The 23291-nt window shown below is 35.2% G+C and overlaps 2 protein-coding genes and 1 pseudogene across 2 annotated transcripts; all 3 read right to left on the bottom strand.

Moving 5' to 3' along the window:
* Nucleotides 1-2681: 2681 nt before the first annotated feature.
* Nucleotides 2682-4858, bottom strand: LOC138163518 (olfactory receptor 5D18-like). Its single transcript, XM_069090974.1, has one exon. The coding sequence runs from the start codon at nucleotides 3987-3989 to the stop codon at nucleotides 3006-3008; it is 984 nt and encodes a 327-aa protein (XP_068947075.1). The 5' UTR covers nucleotides 3990-4858; the 3' UTR covers nucleotides 2682-3005.
* Nucleotides 4859-11819: 6961 nt separating this feature from the next.
* LOC138163516 (olfactory receptor 5D18-like) lies at nucleotides 11820-12749 on the bottom strand. The gene has a single exon (XM_069090973.1). It carries the CDS (start codon nucleotides 12747-12749, stop codon nucleotides 11820-11822), a length of 930 nt encoding a protein of 309 aa, XP_068947074.1.
* Nucleotides 12750-19010: 6261 nt separating this feature from the next.
* LOC138163515 (peroxiredoxin-1-like) lies at nucleotides 19011-19627 on the bottom strand (annotated as a pseudogene).
* Between the last annotated feature and the right edge of the window lie 3664 nt (nucleotides 19628-23291).

Here is a 23291-nt window from a genome sequence, read left to right as displayed (position 1 = left end):
CCGGGAGAGATCCTGAGCCCCAGGGTGGTGGAACAGGCAAGCGTCAACATCAGGACCCACTGATTGTATCAGCACAAGCAGGGGAACTGGTAGTCACCAACTCAAAAACCACCAACTACACCAGTGGGCAGGTGCCCTCCAGCAAGAAAACCTCCTGGTGCTTCTACACAAGTCCAGGAGGCATAGCTCCAGACTGACAGGCATCCTCCAGCAACCAAACCTTCCAGTGCTGTAAAGAAGTCTGGGTGATCAGGCATCCTCCAGAGGCCGGACTCTCCAGCCTAACCCTGAGAAAGCCCACTCTTGCTGACCCCAGCTCATAATCAGGGAAGCTGCCAGATTCTTACAGCCTCCAGATGCCAGACGCTGATGCCCCAGCACACAAACCCAGAGACCAGATACCAAGATCCCAGCACAAGAAGCTTGGGCCAGTGGCCCCTGTGTTCTATATAGGATAGCACCACTTCAAAAACCAGGAAATAGGCAAAATCCATGAGTAAAAATCAGAGATTATCAATGACAATAGATTCTTATCAGCATGGAGAAAATCAGGGCACAGGTTCAGAAGAAGACAGCATTGTCAGTATACCCACATCTGAAACCTCAAAGGGGAATACGAACTTGTTTCAAAACCAAAAAGCCTTCTGGGAAGAGCTCAAGAGAAATCTTAGAAGTCAAACGAGAGAGGTAGAAGAAAAATTGGGAACAGAAATGACATGTATGCAAGAGAGAGCGAACTTGGAAAAGGAAGGACAAAAATTGACTAGAAAATAAGTCTTTAAAAATACAATTGTACAAATGGAAAAAAAAGAAAGTACGCTGAAGAGATTGTTCTGTTATATTCATGACATAGTACATCGGTACCAGATAATGAAACTCCCATTGATAATTCTGGGCCTGGGAAATCTTAGGGTTCATTGCTCCAATATTAATATCCTGGTACTGTTGAATATTAACTCTGAACACCCAGCATCATGCCTTGTGCCAACAGGACTTACTATAGAATATTTGTTCTCCATCCCCATAGAGATACAGTCTGACAACTGCTCAGGAGAGAGCCACAATGACAGCTACTAAAGACCTAGAAATGAAAGCTCTTGATAAGAAGCTCTTCGCCTTGTCAAATGATTCAACATCAGTAACTGATATGATTTTATCAGTGGAAATGACATTAAGATGATCTATTGGAATTTATGTTGTCACTGCAACCTAAGGACTATGGGAATTGGAAGCTTATATTCCATTCATCTTAATAGTGACTGGCCAAAATCACCTATAAAAATACTAATTCCTAGTGCTCCAAAGTTTATTGAGCAATGGGTATATACTACTGTTTCTTGTGTACCTAATTTATTTCACTAATCCACCACTCTTTATTTCTAAGTCATTACCAAATAGGTTTTATGATGACAACTTTTTAGTTTGAAATCTGGTATGGCTAGGGCACATTACTTCACGTTGTTCTCATTAATTCCTTCTGTATTCTCGACCTTTTGGTCTCATAGCTGAATTGCATTGTTATCTTTTCTATCTCTATGAAATAATTTTTGGTAGTTTAATTAGTATGGCTCTGAATAAATAAATTAGTAAAGACAGAATTGTCATTATTACTCTATTGGATCACCTTATCCATGAGCAAATGACATTTTTCCAATTTTTTATGTATGACTTTATTTGTGTCAAATGTGTTTTATAATTGTGTTCCTATATTTCCTGGGTTTTTCCTGGAAGGAAGACTCCCAAGTATTTTATATTGTCTACAATTATTTTAAATGGAATTTCACTTTGTATATCTTACTGCTGGATATTTTTTTGGCAATGTATAGAAATGCTTATAATTTATATTAGTTTATTTTATATCCTTTAACTTTTGCTAAAGTTCTTAATCTTTTTCATATTTTTATTTGATTCTCTATATATACCACCACATCATCTGTGAAAAGTGATAGTTTTGTTTCCTCATTGTCTATTCTGATTAATTCAATTTATTTTATTTTATTATTGCTATAGATACCATTTCTATGTAATACTGAATAATTGTGGTGATAATTGGTATCCTTTCTTCACCCTTGATCATATTGGGAAGGCATTCAGCTTATCACCAGTATAGATAATCCTTGCTGATAAGTACTACTACTTATCATTTTGAGGAAAGCTCCTTTTATTCCTATTTTCTAGTGTTTTTAGTAGGAATAGTTGCTATATTTTGTCTACAGCTTTTTTCATCATTTATTCAGATAATCATACGATTTGTTGGTTTTGTTACTAAGACTGAGCCAATACTGCATTCTTGTATAAATCCTGTGTAGTCAGATAATATGATTCTTGTGAAATGTTGTTGTAATATCTTTGCTAGTATTTTATTAAAACATTTTGCATATATATTGATGACAGAAATAGATCTATAGTTTTCTTTGTTTTTAGCTCTTCTTAGTTTGAGTAGATTACTTTTACTGCTAAATTTTAGAAGATTTACTTTGGTATGAGGCCAAGTTTATCTTAAGTTATGTACAAGAAGTTTCGTTTTGTTGAGATATTTATTTGTTCTTTTTTTTTTCTTTAGGTAATTGATTTCATGTTACATATTGTTTCTTCTTCATTTAGATGTGGACATATCGATTTATCACACATGCCTATAGTATCCAAATTTTGGATACTAGAAACATATCACATTACTATTAAGAAATGAATATATTAAGTAAATATCCCAAATAATCCTGTTAGATTATGACAACCACAAGATGAATCATAAGTTCCAGTGATTTTAGAGTGAAACTATGTTGTTTCTGTTGTTTTGTTGATTAGTTATGCTCAAGTCTTTGTGATTGCCTTTAGGGTTTTCTTGGCAAAGATACTGGAATAATATGCTATTTCCTTTTCCAGATCATTTTGCAGATGAGGAAACTAATGTAAAGAGTATTTGGTGACTTATCCAGTATGACACAGTTAGTACATGCCTGAATTCAGATTCAGACTAAGAGATTTCTGACTCCAGGGCCACCATTTTATCCACTGCACCACCTAATTGACAGTGACATTAAATTCCTGATAGTTTCTTTCACATCTTTATTTCTTAAACTGTATATTAAGGGGTTCAGCATGGGGATCACAATTGTATAAAACACAGTGTTTACTCTTACTAAAAGCCATGAGTTTTTGGAACTAGGCACACAGTAGAGGAAGAAGAGGACTCCAAAGAAAATGGTAACACCTGTTAGATGGGAGGCACAAGTAGAGAAGGCTTTATATCGCCCACTAGCTGAATGCATCTTCAAGATAGTAACAAAAATAAAGAGATAGGATGTGAGGACAATAGTGAGGGTGGAAAATGCATTAAAATTAGCAAGGATAAAGAAGATTGTCTCCATAACATGATTATCAGAAGTGGAGACAGAAACAATAGCAGAATACTCACAGAGAAAGTTATTAATGATGTTGATCCCAGAAAATGACCTTATAAGGAGAGAATAGATGAATATGCTAGAAGAAATTATGCCCCATGTATACACTGCTGTAAGCATCAGGGTACAGTGTTTCTGGGACATGATGACTATATATAGCAAGGGATTGCAAATTGCCACAAAACGATCATAGGCCATCATTGCTAATAAGAATGCCTCTGTGACCACACAGATGACAGCAAAAGAATATTGTGTGATACAGGGAGCAAAGGAGATGGTTTTATCTTCCACAACCAAAATGTGTAATAATTTGGGTGTAACTATAGTAGAGTAACAGAAATCTAAAAAGGACAAGTGACTAAGGAAAAGGTACATGGGGGTATGTAATTTAGGGTTAATTCTTATAATCACAATCATGACCAAGTTTCCTACTACAGTAATCATGTATATCACCAGGAATACCAGGAATAAGGGGATCTGGAGGTCTGGGTAATCAGAGAATCCTAAAAGGATGAAGATGATATCACTTTCATTTCCGTCAGCATTCCCCATGGTTCCTAACTGGAGAAAATCACAGAATACCAGCATTTTAGTCCAGCTGTAAGAGATCTCAATGAATATATAGTCCAACCCCAAATTGAAAAGATAATATCACTATAATATCAGTCAATCCAATAAACAATTAGTAAATACTTACCATATGCTAGGTGATGCCTTGTGTTCTTAGGACTCAAAGAAAGCCAAAAGACAATCCCTGCCCTCAGGAAACTCCAATCTAAAGTGAGATAGAGCATGTAAACAAGTATGTCTTGATAAGCTATACCTACACTAAATTTGATTTTAAAAAATAATCACCAAAGACACTAGAATTGATTGGGATTGATAGAGACTTCTTGTAGAATGTGGGTTTATATCAGGGATTTGAAGTAAACCAGGCGTCAAAGATGAGAGTTAATCACCACACCTGTATTTGAAGGTTTTCAAGGCAGAAGGGGAATTCTTATTTGTTTGTTTTTTCTGGAAATTCCCCCATTTATCTTGAATAACTTAAATGGGATGAATCCCCAATATATATATTAAGCTCACATTTTCCTCTTTGAATTTTTCTTATCCCTTCTTGTATTCTTTTCTGGAACTAATGTCTCTCCCATAGCTGCCCTATAATTTTCCTAAAGGATACATCTGAATTTTTGTCTCCCAAATCTCCAAAGATTCCATTGTATTTGAACACTAATTCCAACTTCCTCTTTTGATATTAAAAAATGTTTCTAATCAGACTATAACATAAATTTCTATCTTTATAGACAATGTTCCTCTTAATGCACAATATGGTCCAATTAAACTTGCTTTCTTACTATCCTTGAAAGGGGGAATTTCTCTAAATCTTTTTATATACTCTGCCCCATGACTAAAATACACTTATTTTGTAGCTCTTTTTTCCCTTGTAATGATATACTTGGATGTCTCTCGTAATAGAAGAAAAACTCCTTGAAGAAAAGCTTGTCTTTATTTTTCATGTTCTCATATTTGTATATGAAGGACACCTTGCATAGTATTTGACTGACAGTAGTTGGTGAATGAATATTTATTAATTGATTGACTATCTCAATGTGGCCTCAAATCATCCTGGCCTCCCCACATTATATCTACTTCTCTATGACAAACATCTTTAGTTACTTCAACTGGTAATCAATAGGTATGAATTTGACTGATTTTTGTATCCAGGTTATGGTTTGGTAGACTGTCTGCCTCTTAATACACTCTGTAAAAGTTGACATTCTGTATTAAGATTGTATCCTCCCCACAATCCTTTTGGAGTCCTGGACTTGGAGTCAGGATGACTCATTTCACTGAGTACAAATCCAGTGTCACACACTTATGAGCTTTGTGACCTTGAGCAATTCATTTAACCTCTAGGTGTTCAGTTTCCCCTTCTAAAGAATTGGGAAAATAATAGCACCTCCCTCTTAGGATTGTTGTAAGGGTCAACTTAGATCATATTGAAAAATCATTTAATACTATGCCTGAGACACAGTAGGTAATATATAAATGTTAGCTCTTACTAAACACCTCATGTTTTATTTTAGGAACTATTATTTAATATTTTCTATCTGATAGATCACACATGTATATGTATTTATAGATAAAGACAGAAACATATTTTTTACATATAGAGTTTTAATGAATCTTCCATTCCCTTTCCTTAAAACTATTTCAAATAAAATGTACTTACATATGATAAATATTTCTTCAATTTACTTGAATTGCAGAGGGATGTCTCCACTGAATAGTCCCTGGCAAAGATATAGGAGAAGTAGCAATGCCCAAGTATGTCTACTCACCAGAAGGTGGGAACTTATATATTGATTGTTTCTTAGTTCAGATATTCAGTTAACTAATTGTCCTGGTTAAAAAAAATGTTTCTATGATTTTGAATTACCCTTAGAAACATATAAGTGACCAGCTCGGAGGATCAGTGATTATATACAACCTGGCAAGATCAAAACTCTAGTAATTTTCACTGGAGGGATAGGAGAATAAAATTCTCTCCATGGCATCCCATGAGTAGAACAAAGCAAAGATATAAACCCTTATAGAGTGTAAGAAGACTGATCCTGGGAATTAAGTGAGAGATCTAACATCTGCCTCTAAGACTCTTGAGAACCAGGCCCTAGAGGTTGATGTATGAGGTTTGTTTTTTTTCTTTCTCCCTATGGGCAACCATATGAGCATTAAAGGGAACTTTGTATCTCCTCTGTCATCTTCTCTGAGTTGGACATTTTTGCAATACCAGTCATAGCTTCTCCTTAGAAGCTTATTTTACATTTGTCTTATGATCTTGCTAATATCATGATGTTTAATAGGTTCAGGAGACATAGTATCTGGGTAATTAAAATTATATTAATAATGCTAGCATGGCAGTTGATTGTGATTGGTTAACAAGTAATGACAGGATGAAAATGAGGGGTAGGCTATATTCTAATGAGGATCTTGGGGTACATGACACAGGGCACCCAAATCTTATTCAGAGAAATCAATTTCTGTATTACTAATCTGACAAAAGGTTGAATCCATATTTTCCCAGATCTGTAAGAGTAAACAAAATGAGCAGGAATTCACCCATTAACCTAAACTTAGAATTTCTGTATTTTATTTGATTAAAGTTTACCCTGGAAAAGTCTTAGTCCAAGGTTTCCCACACTGCTTGATATCTGGATGAGATAGTAGAAAACGGGAAAAACTTTGGTCCTAATTAGATCATTAGTTATTAAGTACAAGAGAGAAGGAATTCATTCTATCTGTAAGCACATTTGAAAGTATCAGTTTAGAAAATTCCAAGGATTATGCAAAAGTAGACACTGATATAATCATTGAACCCAACACTCCCACCCCCCTTAGTATGGGTACTTCCTTGTGTACCCCTGCATTATTTAGTCAACGTTGGGACTGAGGAGTAAAATTATTCCATTATTTAATACATTTACAAGAAAAATCTCAGGGTAAAGCCTCACTTCCCTGGCTGAATGATGCCAAGGACCAGACTATTATAGAAAAGAAATCTCAACAGAATTATATAATAAAATGCTTAGGACCAATAGAACATTTATTTTCCAGGAAAGTGCTTAGCAGGAATTTTTCCCAAAGGTCTTGCAGCTGCTTCTCCTCTGGAGAGAATTCCTTGGCAAGTCTGCTACCCATTAACTAGAATGAAAAAGGTGGATATATGTGAAGTATCAATAGGAGCACAACAGCTTATTTGGGGTCAAATCAAATGATCAAACACAATTTTAATTAAAATTGTCCCACTTTTTGGCAGATTTTTTTCCAGTTTATAAAACATTTACCCTTGCAACAATTATTGCAGATATAAGAGCCATTTGGAGAAAATATGTTTTGATTGGGTCCCAGGAGAATTAGTTTTGAATTCTAGCTTTTGTAAAAAAAATATTTCTCTTCATGATCTGTGTTGTGGAGAATCAGAGCTCCCAGTCCCATTCTTCTCTAAGGTTGTTCAAAAAGACATTATTGATGATGAGATTGTATCAAATGTTCTTGTCCTGGTCAAATCAGACCCATGCCTGAATTGATTTAATCTGTCGGCTAGGATGGAGTTAGATCCTTAAGACAAGATAGATCAAGATTGGGTATGGTGGAAGTTCTGCTAGAACAGGTATTTCCTCTGTCCAGGAGATAAAATGATGGCGAGAAATAGCAAAAGGCTTATAAACCTGTAACCCCAAATCCAAAATTGATTCAGTTCTGAACGACCCAGCCTAGCACCATTCACTTTTGAACTGAACTCCCATGCATTGAATATCAACCAGTTGAAAGAAATTAAACAATGGACACACACACCCTAATTTCATTTGTGTCTTAGAATAGACTCTGTAAAAAAATAGGGATCAACATGACACATTTGGGTAAGAATACCTGAGTGTCCATTGGAAAATTATTTAAGCTCTCTGGATTTCATTTTCCTCATTTGTATGTAACACAAGGCTTTATAGATAGAGGAAAGTTCTTTTTTGTTTTTGTTTGTAGTTTATTTTTTTATCTTTTTTAGTTTACATCATTTTTTTCCAAAAGACTTTGAGTTACAAATTGTCTCCCCATTTTCTCCTAACCACCACCCCAAAACTGTGATCCCACTGAACAACCCTCCCCCAATCTTCTCTCTCCTATATCTTCCCCCATCCCCCTCCAAATTGTCAATAGGTCATGGTCAATATCTATGCTGCAGTGCCTGTATATCTGTATATCTTATTTCCAGGTTACATGTAAAATAATAATAATATGTATTTTTTGAACATTTGATTTTAAACTTTGAATTTCATATTCAATCACTACTTCCCTTGTCACCCAAACTTATTGGGAAGATAAGCAATTCAATATAGGTTATACATGTGTAGCTATGCAAAATATTTCCATAATGGAAATAATGTGAAAGAATGATTATATTTACCTCCATCTCATCCCAACCCCCTCTTGTTCTATTCTCTACTTTGAATCTGTTGCTTTTCAAAAGTGGGTGCTTCCACTTTCCCTCCCCCCAGCCTGCCTTGCCTTCCATCATCCCTCCTCTGAACCCCTTCCCCCTACTCTCCTGTAGGGCAAGATACCCTATTTAGTATATGTGTCTTTACCTCCCTAAGCCAAATTCAACGAGAGTAAGGTTGACCCATTCCCTTTTGCCTTCCTGTTCTTCCTCCCCATTGTAACCATTTTCCCTTGTGTCTTCTGTATGAGATAATTTACCCCATTATATCTCTCCCCATCTCCTCTCATTGTATTCTTCCCTCACCACTTAATTTCACCTTTGAAGTATCATCCCTTCCTATTGAATTGGTCCTGTAGCATCTGTACCTGTATACATATATACACATACTCATATATGTATTCATACACCCATATAGCCTCCTACATAGACATATATATGTATGTACACATACATGTATATATTACATTTCTATTCCCTTTAACTATTCTCATACTGAAAAAAGTTTCATAAGTTACACTTGTTTTTCCAATTAGGAATATGAGTAGTTCAACTTTGATAAGTTCCTTATGATTTCTTTTCCCTGTTTACCTTCTCATGCTTCCCTTGCTTCTTGTATCTGAATGTCAAGTTTTCTATTCAACTCTGGTTTTTTCATCAACAAAGCTTGAATTCTATTCAATGGAATTCTATTCCATTGAATGAGAATATTTTCCCCTGAAACATGATACTCAGTTTTGCTGGGTAGGTGATTCTTGGTTGTAATCCCAGCTCCTTTGACCTCTGGAATATCACATTCCAAACCCTTGGATTCCTCAGTATAGAAGCTGCCAGATCCTGTATTATCTTGAATGTGTTTCCACAATATTAAAATTGTTTCTTCCTGGCTGCTTATAATATTTTCTCCCTGATCTGGGAACTCCAGAACTTGGCTATAATATTCCTCAGAATTTTCTTTTGGGGACCTTTTTCAGGAGGTGATTGGTGGATTCTTTCAACCTCTATTTTGTCCTCTGGTTGTAAAACATCAGGGCAATTTTCCTTGAGAATTTCTTGGAGTATGATTTCTAGGTTCTTTTTTTTTTTTTTGATCATGGCTTTCAGGTAGTCCAATAATTTTTAAATTATCTCCCCTTTATCTATTTTCCAGGCCAGTGTTTTATTCAGTGAGATATTTCACATTGCCTTCTATTTTTTCATTTGTTTGGATCTGTTTAATAGTGTCTTGACTTCTCATAAAGTCACTAACTTCCATTAGCTCCAATCTAATTCTGAAGGAATGATTTTCTTCAGTGAGCTTTTCAGATTCTTTTTACATGTTGAAAATTTGCCTTTTAAGACATTTTTCTCCTCATTGCATTTTTGAGCCTCTTTTGCCATTTGAGTTAGTCTATTTTTAAGGTGTTATTTTCTTCAGTAAAGTTGTTGATTCTTATTTTATTATTTTCTTGCATCATTCTCATTTCTCTTCCCAATTTTTCCTCCACTTCTCCTATTTGGTTTTCAAAATCCTTCATGTGCTCCTCTATGGCCTGTAAGCAGTTTTTTGCTTTCTTGGAAGCTTATGGCTCAGGACTTCTGACTTCATTGTCTTCCTCCTCTTCCATGCTTTGATCCTTTTTGTCCACCAAAATGGAATCCATAGTTGGATTATTGTGCATGCCTTCCTTCCCTTGTTTCATATTGCCCCTCATTTACTTGATTTTTGAGCTTTTTGCCACAGTAGAACTCTGCTACCAGAGGGGGGGAGTTTTGTTCCAATCACTGGGGTTTTCTCAGGTGCTGGAGTTATTAGTTGGGTGCCCTCTCTGAAGCCTCCACATGCTCTGGAAAACTGGTTACACACCCCAGGACCTCCACCCTAGACCGCAATCCAGATCCAAGCAGGTTAAAGCACAAAGGATTATCCATCAAACTGGTTGCTTGGTCCCCCTACAATCTGCAGGCCAGGAGCTCTGAAGCAGCCAAGTGGCAGTGGCTGCACAGCTGCTTGCACCTCAGCCGCTTCTCCCTCCAGGGGGCAAAGGCTGACCACACTCCCGAATTCCCAGGTCTCAAAGTCACACTGAACTGACCTCTCACTTTGTCCTTAGCATCTATGGGTTGATAATTCTTGAAATCGCCCCAGCTGCTGGTGATCTGAAGTCCTTCCAGCTGGTGGTTGGTCAGGCCAGCCCTGGGGCTAAAATCTTTGTCTGGAGCTGGGCTGGGGTCAGCTTCCAGAGCGCTGCAATGGCCACTTGCTGACAGCCTCCTGGGCTGTCCTCAGTGGGAGGTTGGCTTCTCTGTGTCATTTTTTGGGTTCTGTAGCTCCAAAGTTTGTTCAGAGTCACCTTTTACATGAATTGGAGGAGGTGGGAGTCAGAGCCCCATGGAAGTCCTGTTTCTACTCTGCCATCTTGACTCCACCCACTAGACAATGGGTTATTGGCCACTTTTTCTTCATGTACTACTTTAGCAGTTTGGTGAAAGTTTTGACTCCTCAGATATATATATATATATATATATGTATATTTATGTAAATGTATAATTCATAAAACAAAATTCAGAGGGTTAAATGTTAGATGCCCTAAAGAGTTATCAATCTAAATACTTCTATGTATATAAATATATAAATCAAACTCAAGAGCCTCAAGTAAAGCACTAATACTAATAATAAATATATTTGGCCTAGATGTAAGAACAAAGTAGAAATTAATTTAAAAAAAAGAGAATATAATTCCTTTAATTGAAATAGAACTGAGTACCTTAAATGGACTTAATCAAGTAAAAAGAGAGATGAAGAAGAATCTCATCCTCTATGTCTCATTACTAATCAACAAATTTCAATTAACCACTTACCATGTTCCAGTTATTATTTTAGGCTCTACTGAACCCCAGCCATCTAATATTGGTCTTACTATTCATTATGTTAGCCTACTGCTTTGATATAGTCTTGGATGACTGGAAAAATCTTCCAACAACCTCGTTCCCAAGGGTTTTTTTTTTCTAAGTAGCCTCAGCTACAAAACCCTTTTCCTCACCTTTACAGTTCATCCTTATAATTCCTTTCTTCCTCATGATATACAGAGTTATAAGAAGGTTGGTGAAAGAGAAAATATATGTAATCTTTAAAAATAGTATTTTTAATTTATCCACAATTTAAGATATTTGTGTAAGGTCATTGGGCAATATTTAGCCTATGGAGTTAATTGTGAGCTAATTTGTGTGTATGTGAGTACATTTACCTCCCCAGTGATCGTCTCAATTTGCTTATCTGTTATTCAATTGCTTATAAGTTCAGGGCCCAAATACAGATGGGTATAGTAATTACTCCCACATAAATTAGAAGTTACTGTGTAGTAATGAATTCACTAATGAAATATTATGGCATTCAGATAGAAGATGTATCATCAATAGAATCATTTTAGATATGCAGTATTTTAGTCTCCAATCATTTTCCTGATGGTTTCTTTCACATCTTTGTTCCTTAGACTATATATTAGGGGATTAAGCATAGGGATCACAACTGTACAAAAAACAGTGCCCAATCTGATTAAAAGCCAAGAGTTTTTTGAACTGGGCACACAGTAAAGGAAGAGAATAGTCCCATAGAAGATCGTTACAGCTGTCAGGTGGGAGGCACAGGTGGAAAAGGCTTTATGCCTCCCACTGGCTGACTTCATTTTCAAGACAGTGACAAAAATAAAAAGATAGGATGTGAGCACAATAATAAGGGTGAAAAATGTATTAAAATTAGCAAGGATAAATAGAATTATTTCTGTAACATGCTTATCAGAGAAGGAGGCAGAAAAGATGGCAGAATACTCGCAGAGAAAATTATTAATGATGTTGGTCCCATGAAATGACAAGATGAGGAGAGTGTAGGTGAATATGAGGGAAGAAATTGTTCCCCATACATATGACCCAGCAATCAGAAGGGCACACCGTTTCTGGGACATGATAACTGTATACAATAGAGGATTACAAATGGCCACAAACCGGTCATAAGCCATCACTGCCAGCAGGAAGGTCTCCATCACCAAGCAAGTAGCAGCAAAAGAAAACTGTGTGATGCAGCCTTCAAAAGAAATGCTTCTGTCTTCCACAACCAAGATGTCTAAGAGCTTGGGTGTAATTATAGTGGAGTAACTGAAATCCACAAAGGATAAGTGACTAAGGAAAAAGTACATAGGGGTGTGGAGTTTGGGGTTGATCCTGATGATCACAATCATACCCAGGTTTCCTAAGACAGTAATCACATAGATGGTGAGGAACAATAGAAAGAGGGGGACCTGTAGCTTTGGATAATCAGAGAATCCTAAAAGGATGAAGATGACCACATCACTCTGATTTTGCTCAGCCGGTACCATGGATCCTATTGGAAAGAATATCAGAGCCACAGAATTAAAACATTTCAGAACTGAAAGAAATTTTAATGATTTTATCATTCCAACTCATAATGGAAAAATATGCCCTATCTAAAATACTTGCCAATTGGCTACTAATTTTATTTGAAGACCTTTAATGAAAAGGAATTTTTTACGGCAACTCCATTCACCATTCTATTGGGACAATTCTATTTTAGTATAGAGTTTCAATCAATTCTAAGCCTACATATTCCTCATTATAATTTCTGTCCAATGATTCTTGTATTTCATTTTAGCAAGAATCTGTCTTCTGTAGCAATCATATGCTTTTTCCTGAAATAGAGGTATAACCATGTCACTCTCCAGGGATTCCTTTTTTCTTCTAAAGACTTCTACAACCCAATTTTGATCTACCTTTCCATGTTCATACATCATCCCTCATTATGCATTTCACTGTTGAAGTAAATTGCCCACTTTTTTCTTCTTCACATGACACTTGATATCATTTTTCTCTCCAATTATTTCCAAAATCTGGAATGATTTTCTGAAAGTGCTCTCTCCTATAGTACATATTTTAGAATCTGAAATTTTTTTGAATCTCAGGATTCTTATATGAATCCATTCATGATATTCTCCTTCCAGCTATGATTGTTTGGCCCCAAAAGAAATTTGTATGTTTAAAATATATTTAATACAGTTACATATATATATATATGTAAGTATGAATTTATATATCATATATATAATACATGCATATTTCAACTCCTGTGAGGAAAAATAAGCTATTTGAAAATAAGTTTTGTTTCATCTTTCATCTGTGCTAGCACTTGACACATGCATTTAATTGATAAGGGCTATTTGTTGAATTTTCAAATATTCTCCTATATCAATTCATCTATTAAATGACTTTGCAGTCTTTAAATATTTACTAACTTCATTGTCTTCAGCATATTTTCATTTCAGTTGAATTAGAGGAAAAGTTATACATGTAAATCTCTCTAGTGATAAATCCCTTAAAATAATTTGTGTCCATCCCAAAATATATAAAACTGCAACTATATATAACTATATATTATATATACTACGCTATTTTATTAATAAAACATATTGAGATAAAATTGTTCTACTTATTGTATAATATGATTACACTATAAATAGAATATTATAGTAAAATTATATACAAACTTAGGGTACTAGAAAAGAGAAGTCCTTTTCAGATAATATGAAACCATCCACGATGTCTCACTGGGTGCACAACTCAAGCAAGCTCTCAGTACATTATATTGTATTATTATAGAGAGGACTGCATTGCTCTGTCTGTTGATGGTAATACCCAACAGACTTCTAAATAACTGAATCCCAACATTAATATTGTACCAACCCTTACTTTTAGGATGATGATCGTTGCCACCTAGAGGCAAGTAGGTGACACAGTGGATAAAGTGCTGGGCTGGAGGTGACATTTCGCCTTAGACAAGTACTAGCTATAAAACCCTGGCCAAGATACTTAACTTCTTTTAGACTTGGTTTCCACAACTGTAAAGTTATAATAAAAATAGCACCTACCTCCCATAGTTGTTTGGAAGATCAAATGAGATAAAATCTGTAAATAGCTTAGCAGCTTTCCTGGAACATAATGAGCATTTAATGAATGTTTTTTGTTTGTTTGTTTGTTTTATTTCCCACTTTCCAAAATTTTTCTGTCTCTTAATTTTATCAAAGCTTTTTTTGTAGTCTACCTGTCTAATAATAGCGGTTCTCTTTCTGAATCCCTTGTTCTGACCCAAATTTACCCCCACATTTCTACTCCTCCAATCATTTCACCATCTATTCTACATGAAAATATCTTCTGAATATTGCATTCTACCTGTACATTTTACCCAGGCTCTTTGTTTTGAGAAAGCATTACCATTCAAGAAAGATTTCATATTTTATGTTCTTTCCACCTGTTCTCCATGAGACTTGTTAGGTACAATGGTTTTTTTTTTTTTTTTGCCTTTTTACTAGTTTCCCACTAGTAAACTACACTTTGTGCATTTCTATACAAACTTCTCACTGGATATCCTTGCTGCCTTGCTTATGAACTTCTTTGCATTTCAATTAATTTATTTTAAGGCACTGTGATTACTCTCAATGTTATATCTTCAGTATATAAATTCTTTCTCTGTCTGTCTGTCTCTTGATTTGTTATATCTATAGATCTATTTATCCATCATATTTATTCTCTATATGTCTTTCCCTCTATCTATCTATCTATCTATCTATCTATCTATCTATCTATCTATCTATCTATCTATCTATCTATCTATCTATCTCTCTCTCTCTCTCTCTGTCTATCTATCCATATATATATATATATAATACAGATATATAGATTGATTAAATATACATAATTTTATAGGGAGATAGAAAAATATTTTATATTTGACTGAAATATCTGATTTTGATAAATTGAACCCCTCCCTGTATACCTTCTCTAACAGTTTGGGTGCCTTATTATCCCTCCCCTTCATAGCTTAAGGTCCTAGGAACTAAATGCTCTTAGGATTCTATATTTGTTCCCTTTAATGCTTAATGTATAGCAACTAGATGTGAATATCTGATTGTAATACATATTTAAACATATTTAAAAGTAATGTTAGGAGTATGAAAAGGAAGGTTTAAATTAATCTTTAATTGTAACAAGTTAGGACCCATTTCAGGATGGTTGAAAAACTACTTTTAGGAAGTATATCTGAATCATCTGTAAAAGATGGATAATAGCAACAGCTACCTCACAAGGTTGCTGTCAGTATCAAATAAGATAATTTTTATAAAGACGTTAGTAAACTACCTGGCACATAGTAGGTTCTACAGAAATACTGGTTATTGTTATCATTGTTATTAGTTGTTATTTACAGTGTAGTTTAAGAAAGGGAGAGGAAAAAGGAGAATTTCCTCAGTTTCATCATTCATTCAACATTATTAGACCATTAAAATACATATATGTAGAATGTTGTCTGAAATAATATGGATGCACAAATGCCCAGCAGTAAAATATATGTTCACAAATCTCAAACTTAAAGAGAATGAAAGTCACACACATGTAATTTAGTATGATATAATTAAGTGTGCAAAGTAAAAAAGACAGGATTTGAAAAAAAGTGCTAAGAGACATTTGAGAAAAAAATAGATTCCTTTCATTTGAGGGGGGACTAATAAGATGGAAGAAGAGCAAAGATGGCTTCTTAGAAGAAGTAGACCTTGTAGATGAAAGGATTAAACATTTAGAGATAAACATAAATCAGTTCTAGATTTAGGGTTTGGAATGTTAAAAATGCATCAGGAATAGTTGTGCTATAAGAGTTTAGGACAAAGAGAAATTTAAGCTTAGAGTTGTCAAGGAAAATGGAAACAAGAACACATGATAGAAATTTACTGATTCAAAATTAAAATAACTGTTTTGCCTTAAACACACACACAACAACAACAGCAGCAACACCACCACCACCAACAACAAGTACAATATGGGAAGTCAGATTCTCTACTTCTTTGCAGAGGAAAGGGACCATGGGCATAAGACTCTGCATATTCTCATTCTCTCTCTCTCTGTCTCTTTGTCTCTGTCTCTTTTTCTTTTTCTTCCCCCTTTCCCCATTCTATGCTGTAAAGACTTTCTCTTTCAATGTAAGAGAGAAAATTTTAGGAAGTCTAAGGTTAAAAAAAATTCAAATAAAATAATATTTATAAAAAAAGATTCTTCATGTGCTCATGTGAATTATTGGTTGGGAAATACATTTAAACTGAAGGAAAATAGATAAGTTCAGAGGTCATGGTAATACTTTATATAAGAAGCAATGACAACATCCTTGTCTATTAGCCAATCCTAAAAAAAAATGGGAGATGAATTTAAAAGACACACATACTAGTCAAAAGCTCCACGATTTTGTATTATATGCCTCAATAATATGTTCTACATAAGAATGAATGGAATGCAAAGTAGGTCTAATAAAGTGAAGATGATCAAAAAGGTGGGGGAAAATAGTTTGAAAATAAAATGAGGGAGTTACAAATGGAGGAACCCAAGGAGTTTAATGGTCAATACATTCAGCATTACAATGAAACAAGGCTCAAGGGAACATATAATCTCTTGCTGCCCATTTCTACCTCCAAAAGTACTCAAAAGGAATATGGATATTATTGAACTACACAATTTGGAATCTTTATCCAATCAACATTTTATATTATTTAGCCTGAAATCCTTGCAAGATCTCCATTTTAATATATCTTTTCTAGAATTCCATTCTGCTTTGATAATTTTTATTCTATGTTCTCTGGTCTTTTCCAAATTTATCATTTTATCTTCTCTACTACTTTTCAGATATGAGACTTTATATGCCAGCTTCCTTGACATTTCCACATATTATGCCATGCATTCTATATTTTATAGACTGTTACAGAGCTCATATCCCTTCTTTCTAAAAAGTACCTTTCTCCTCAAAATTTACATACTAATATCCAGCTCCATCATTTTGTGATCTCTTTCATAAGGTTTCTTTCAACTCTGACATCTTATATTGTAATAAGATCTCTTCCAATTCATCTCTTTCCAATGTTATTGTAAATCTAAATTACAATTTATAGTTATAAGTATAATTTCTAATGTATAAATAATATTTATAATTTATAAATAATATATTTATAATTATTATGAAAATAGCTCATATAGGAGAGCACAGCTCTTAATGACATACCTTAGGGGAAAAAATGAACAAAAATTTCTGCCATGAAGAAGTTTTACTCTGTTTTTTTTGCTAGTAGGTAGATAAAAAATACTAATTACAATCCCTAACTCTCCATTTGACAATAGAATTGTGAGCCAGTTAGGAAAAACAAATGGCATCAAGGTTGGAGGTAGCAATACCCCACAGCAAACATGGGCTATCTTTGCACTTAATCTTGCAACTTGACTTCTTTAAGACTTTTTCTTCCTTCAAGGACCGTAAAATTCTTCCTCCATTGACTCTATAGTTTGTGCCCTATACCTCTGTATTTAGTTTCCCCTTTCAAGTTATTTATAATACAAAGTAATCTCTTACCTTAACTTATGGTTCGCTGAACAATAATGATAATAATAGTATCCCCATGACTTAGTATAGTACTTCGCACATAGAAGGTACTTAAAAAATATTTATTGAATTATTGACTTGATTTATGACAAAATAGATGTGGAATATTGTCACTCACTCTCCTTATCCCTGGAAGCTCCTTTTAGCTACCATTGAACGGACTTAAATTGCAATGGTATTTCTCTTGTCTATTCTCACAGCACTGATATTGGAAGGAGAGGGGTGATATCTACATGAAGCTACTCACCAAAAGGTCGATACTTGTCTATGATTCATTTCTTAGAACAGAGATGCTGGGAGCAATGAACTTGGTAAAAAAAAATAGTTCCATGATTTAAAAATAAAATAAAGCAAAACAAACAAAAAACAAAAAAAAAATAAATGGAAATTTGGATAATACCAATTTTAAGGGTAGAATCCACAATGATGAAACATAAAAAACTATAATAATTCTCAAAGAATAATACAGGAGAACATTCTCCTCTTTTTCATAATGAAGCTCTTAGTAGATAGAAGGGGAGAAAATAACAATTCATCATACTTTGTTTGGAACTATATCTGGGAATTATGCAGAAGATATGTCATTCATCTCTAGCACCCTTGGGAACAAGTCTATGGAGAATCTGTCCTCAGTTTGTTTATCCCTCCCCCCCCCCCCCGGGCAATGAACAAGCCATTAGAAGGAATACTGCTTTTCCTCTTTTTTTCTCTGAGGGGAATTTCCAAGAAATTTCAGAGATGACTTCCCTTCAGAAGTTTATTTTCTTTTTTTCTTTTGATTTTGTTATGTTTTGTTTTCTTAGGACAAGTTTAATAGAGCTACAAAACATAAGATGGGCTTGAGCCCAAAGAGGTGACTATGGTACAATGTTAATACAGCACTTGGTCATTAAGAGTGAGAAATAGAGTTGGCAGGCTCAGCCGGTGGGCTGCTGCCCTGAGAGAGGGAGGAATGATCTGGATGGGTCAGGCCCCAAGAGCAGAGGGCATGCCCAGCTACCCCACACTGCCTGGGCTCCTGCTACAAAGCCCTTCCAGTTGAAAAGTTGGGGAAGATCAAGCACATTTTCCTGCAGACAGTAGTTAGCAAATCTGTAGGCCCCATGGGGAGGAGGGGAGTGGAGGAAGAGGACCATCCATGGCTGTGGAGAGCAGCTCACTTCTGCTTGGCTAAGTATTCCCTACTCCCCTGAACATCAGGCTTGATGGTGTCACTCCCCCATTTCCAGTCAGCAGGGCACACTTTGCCATACTTGTCTGTGAACTGGAAGGCCTGGACAAGATGAAGAGTTTCATCTACAGAGGGGCCCATGGGAAGGTCATTGATGGTGATCTGGCAAAAGATCCCCTTCTCATCAATGATGAAGAGATCCCTGAATGAAATTCCCTCATCTGCCATAATCTTGAGCAATGGTGCATTTGGGGTCAGACAACAATGGGATGTTCACAGCTCCCAGTCCACCATTCTTCTTGACCATATTGACCCAGGCAAGGTGACAGAAGTGCGAATCCACTGAAGCACCAATCACTTAGCAGTTGATTTTCTTCAATTCTTCAGCTTGATCACTGAAAGCAATAATCTCCGTAGGGCCCACGAAGGGGAAGTCCAAGGGGTAGAAAAACAACACAATGTATTTCCCTTTGTAGTCGGAAAGGCTGATGTCTTTGAACTGCCGATCAGGCATAACAGTGGTAGCTTTGAAATTGGGGGCTGGGTATCCAATCTTGGCATTTCCAGCAGACATTTTGACAGCAACAGCAAAGCTCCACAGACTAGCTCAGAATTTTATTTTCTATTCTTCTTAATTGAATATCATTAAAACCTATATTGCAGATATCAAGATTAGGGGAAAAAAATCTAGGCTAGCACAACAATAAATGCTAATGATGAAAACAACAACTGACCTCAATACTTTTTCCTCCGCATTAAGAATGAGACCTGTCATGTGTCTTTATCCTTCCTTAATTGGCCAACCATGAGGTTGATGAATAAAAATGTGTCCTTGTCCTTGTCCTTGTCCTTCCATATTCTTGCAGGAAGTCTACAAGGTAGATGACGCTCAAGTTCTGCTAGGGCCCAGGTAGTCTTTGGAAAGAAGGTGCTAATCTAGGGATTTCCTCTTGTGAAAATTCTGAAGCAATATAACTCTCCCATTAGCACCACACACTATTTACCATGAGTAAAATGGCTAGGTATTTGGACAGCATGAAAGGGATCTGAATGACCTGGTTTCAAACAAATAACATGATGAAACACAATTTAAAATAAAAGAATAATAATATTATAAATATGAATTATAATCTAAAATAACAAGGGTGAAATTCATCTTTTGACATTTCTTTAGGAGATTGTGATGTATTTTTTTTCTACACATTGCTTCAGTGAGAAGTAATATATCATACTAGATTAAGAAAAAAAAGATTTTTATTGAATTCAAAAGGAATAAAGTTTGGATTATGGCTTTACCATTAAGACCTTGAGCTATTTACTTTATTTCTTTGAAACTCAGTTTCATATTTTTTAAAAGGAAGGTGTTGGATTAGATACCCTTTAACGTCCCTTATATCTTCAAATGTGTGAGCCTTACTTTTATCACATGTTTTCTGTTGCTCTTTCTTTTTGGATCAGCTGTTTCCTTGCAAAGTTCTACCATGCCAACAGCAACCACTCCAATATTAATAAAGAAAAAGAAAAATGTATATTCATATATATATATATTATTTTTAGTTTGCAATGTTCATTTCTACAAGATTTTGATTTCCAAATTTTATCATCTTCTCTCCCCTCCCCCTACCCCAAGATGGCATGCATTCTGATTAGATCTTCCCCCAGTCTGCCCTCTCTTCTATCATGCTCCCACTCTTATCCCCTTGCCCCTTATTTTCTTGTAGGGCAAAATATATTCCTATACCCCGTTGCCTCTACAACATTTTTCAATTGCATTTAAAAATAATTTTAACATTTGTTTTTAAAACTTTGAGTTCCAAATTCTCTCCCTTCTTCCCTCCCCAACCACCTTAATTGAGAAGGCAACCATTTCAATATAGGCTATAGATGTTTAGTTATGCAAAGCATTTCCATAATGGCCATATTGTGAAAGACTAACTATATTTCCTTCCATCCTATCCTGTTCCCACTTATTCAATATTTTGCTTTGACTCTATCCCTTTTCAGGAATATTTGCTTCTTATACCCCCTCACCCAATCTGCCCTCCCCTCTATCATCCCCTCCCCCATTTGCCACTTACTTTCCTGGAGGGTAAGATACCCAATTGAGTGTGTATGTTATTCCCTCCTTAAGCCAAATCTGATGAGAGTAAGGTACACTCATTCCTTCTTCACTTTCTCCTCTTTCCTTCCATTGTGAAAAATTTTCTTGCCTCTTTTATGTGAGATAATTGATTCCATTCTATCTCTCCCTTTTTTCCTTCTCCCAGTATATTACTCTCTCACCCTTTGATTTTATTTTTAGTTATCATCCCTTCATATTCAACTCATCTTGTGTTATCTATCTATCTATCTACCTTCTATCTATCTATCTATCTATCTATCTATCTATCTATCTATCTACCTTCTATCTATCTATCTACCTATCTACCTATCTATCTGTCTATCCATCTTATCAATCCAACCATCCATCTGTCCATCTATCTACCAATCTTTCCTGAAACTACCCTAATATTGAGAAAGGTTTCACGAATTAATAATATCATCTTTACATGTAGGAATATAAACAGTTCAACTTTAATAAATCCCATATAATTTCCATTTCCTTTTTACCTTTTCATGTTCCTCTTTATTATTGTATTTGAAAGTAAAATTTTCTGTTTAGCTCTGGAATCTTCAGCAAGAATGCTTGAAAATCCTGTATTTCATTGAACATCCATTTTTCTTTTGAAGTATTGTACTCAGTTTTGCTGGGTTGTTTATTCTTGGTTTTAATCCTAACTCATCTAACCTTCAGAATATCATATTCCAAGCACTGTGATCCCTTAATGTAGAAATGGCTAGATCTTGTACTTCTACAATACTCAATTTATTTCTTTCTGGCGGCTTGTAATATTTTCTCCTTGACCTGGAATTTGCCTACAATATTCCCAGAAATATTCCTTTTATGATCTTTTTCAAGAGGTGAATGGTGAATTCTTTCCATTTCTATCTTATCTTCTGGTTCTAGAATATCAGGGCAGTTTTCTTTGACAATTTCTTAAAATATGATGTCTAAGATATTTTTTTTTGTGTGTTCATGGCTTTCAGGTAGTACAATAATTTTTAAATTATCTCTCCTGGATCTATTTTCCACTCAGTGATTTTTCCAAGGAGATTTTTTCATTGTCTTCTATTTTTTTCATTCTTTTGGTTCTGTTTTATAATTTCCTGATTTCATATAAAGTCATTAGTCTCCATTTGCTCCATTTTAATTTTAAAAGAATTATATTCTTTGGTGAACTTTTGGACCTCTTTTTCCATTTGGCCAATTTAGCTTTTTAAGGCATTCTTTTCTTCATTGTTTTTATGGACCTCTTTTGCCATTTGGGTTAGTCTATTTTTAGGGCGTTTTTTCTTCAGTAATTAAATAAAATATTTAACTTTAGCATGTTATTGACTTGTTTTTCATGATTTTCTTGCATCACTACAATTTCTCTTCCCAATTTTTCCTCTACTTCTCTTATTTAATTTCTAAAATACTTTTTGAGCTCTACCATGGCCTAAAATTAATTCATATGTTTCTTGGAGGCTTTTGATGCAGGGACTCTGACTTGGTTGTCTTCTTCTGATTGTTTATTTTGATCTTCTTTGTCACCAAAGCAACATTCTATAATCTGAATTTTTTTTATGCTGTTTGCTCATCTTAGCAGGCAAATACTTGGCTCTTTGTCAGGGTAGGATTCTGTTTCCAGTGGGAATGAGTGTGGGTGTAAATGTACTGCCCCAGGCTTCAGACATTTTGTATCAGCTTCTCTATCCCCCATTGTCTGTGGGCCCACAGCTCTAGAAGCAGCAGCAGTAGCTGCTATTGCTTCCACCTCTACCATCCTGTTGATGAGACCAGACCACTGCTAGACCAATGCTCCTCTTTCACCCAGGTCCCACAGTTTTCCCACTGACCTTCTATGCTGTCTTTAGTCCTGCAAAATTTGTGTTTCTCATATTGATAGAAGTAATTGATTAATAATATATGAACTTCCACATATAAACATTCAATGAATGAATAAGTAAATGTCTAGGGAAAATATTTCAAAAAGAATATCTTATAATGGAAACTCACAGGAAAAATAAATTAATATTCAATTGTCACCTAAAATAGAAGGGGAAAATCATTGCCAATTTCTCAAGGAACTTGAAGACATGGTCATTAATAATTGAAGTCCCAGGTTAGAAATCTCTTCAGGGTTAATCATGAATATGAAGGAATCAAATAAGCCCCAACATATA

The sequence above is a fragment of the Petaurus breviceps genome, unplaced genomic scaffold (assembly GCF_028583685.1).
Source record: "Petaurus breviceps papuanus isolate PSGF00001 unplaced genomic scaffold, PetGlider_PUasm1.0 188, whole genome shotgun sequence".
Classification (NCBI taxonomy): domain Eukaryota; kingdom Metazoa; phylum Chordata; class Mammalia; order Diprotodontia; family Petauridae; genus Petaurus; species Petaurus breviceps.
This window is presented reverse-complemented; position numbering and strand designations above follow the sequence as displayed.

Bases quoted from the DNA above. Each gene is read 5' to 3' on its own strand.
- LOC138163518 (XM_069090974.1), bottom strand. From the start codon at position 3,989: ATGCTGGTATTCTGTGATTTTCTCCAGTTAGGAACCATGGGGAATGCT.
- LOC138163516 (XM_069090973.1), bottom strand. From the start codon at position 12,749: ATGGTACCGGCTGAGCAAAATCAGAGTGATGTGGTCATCTTCATCCTT.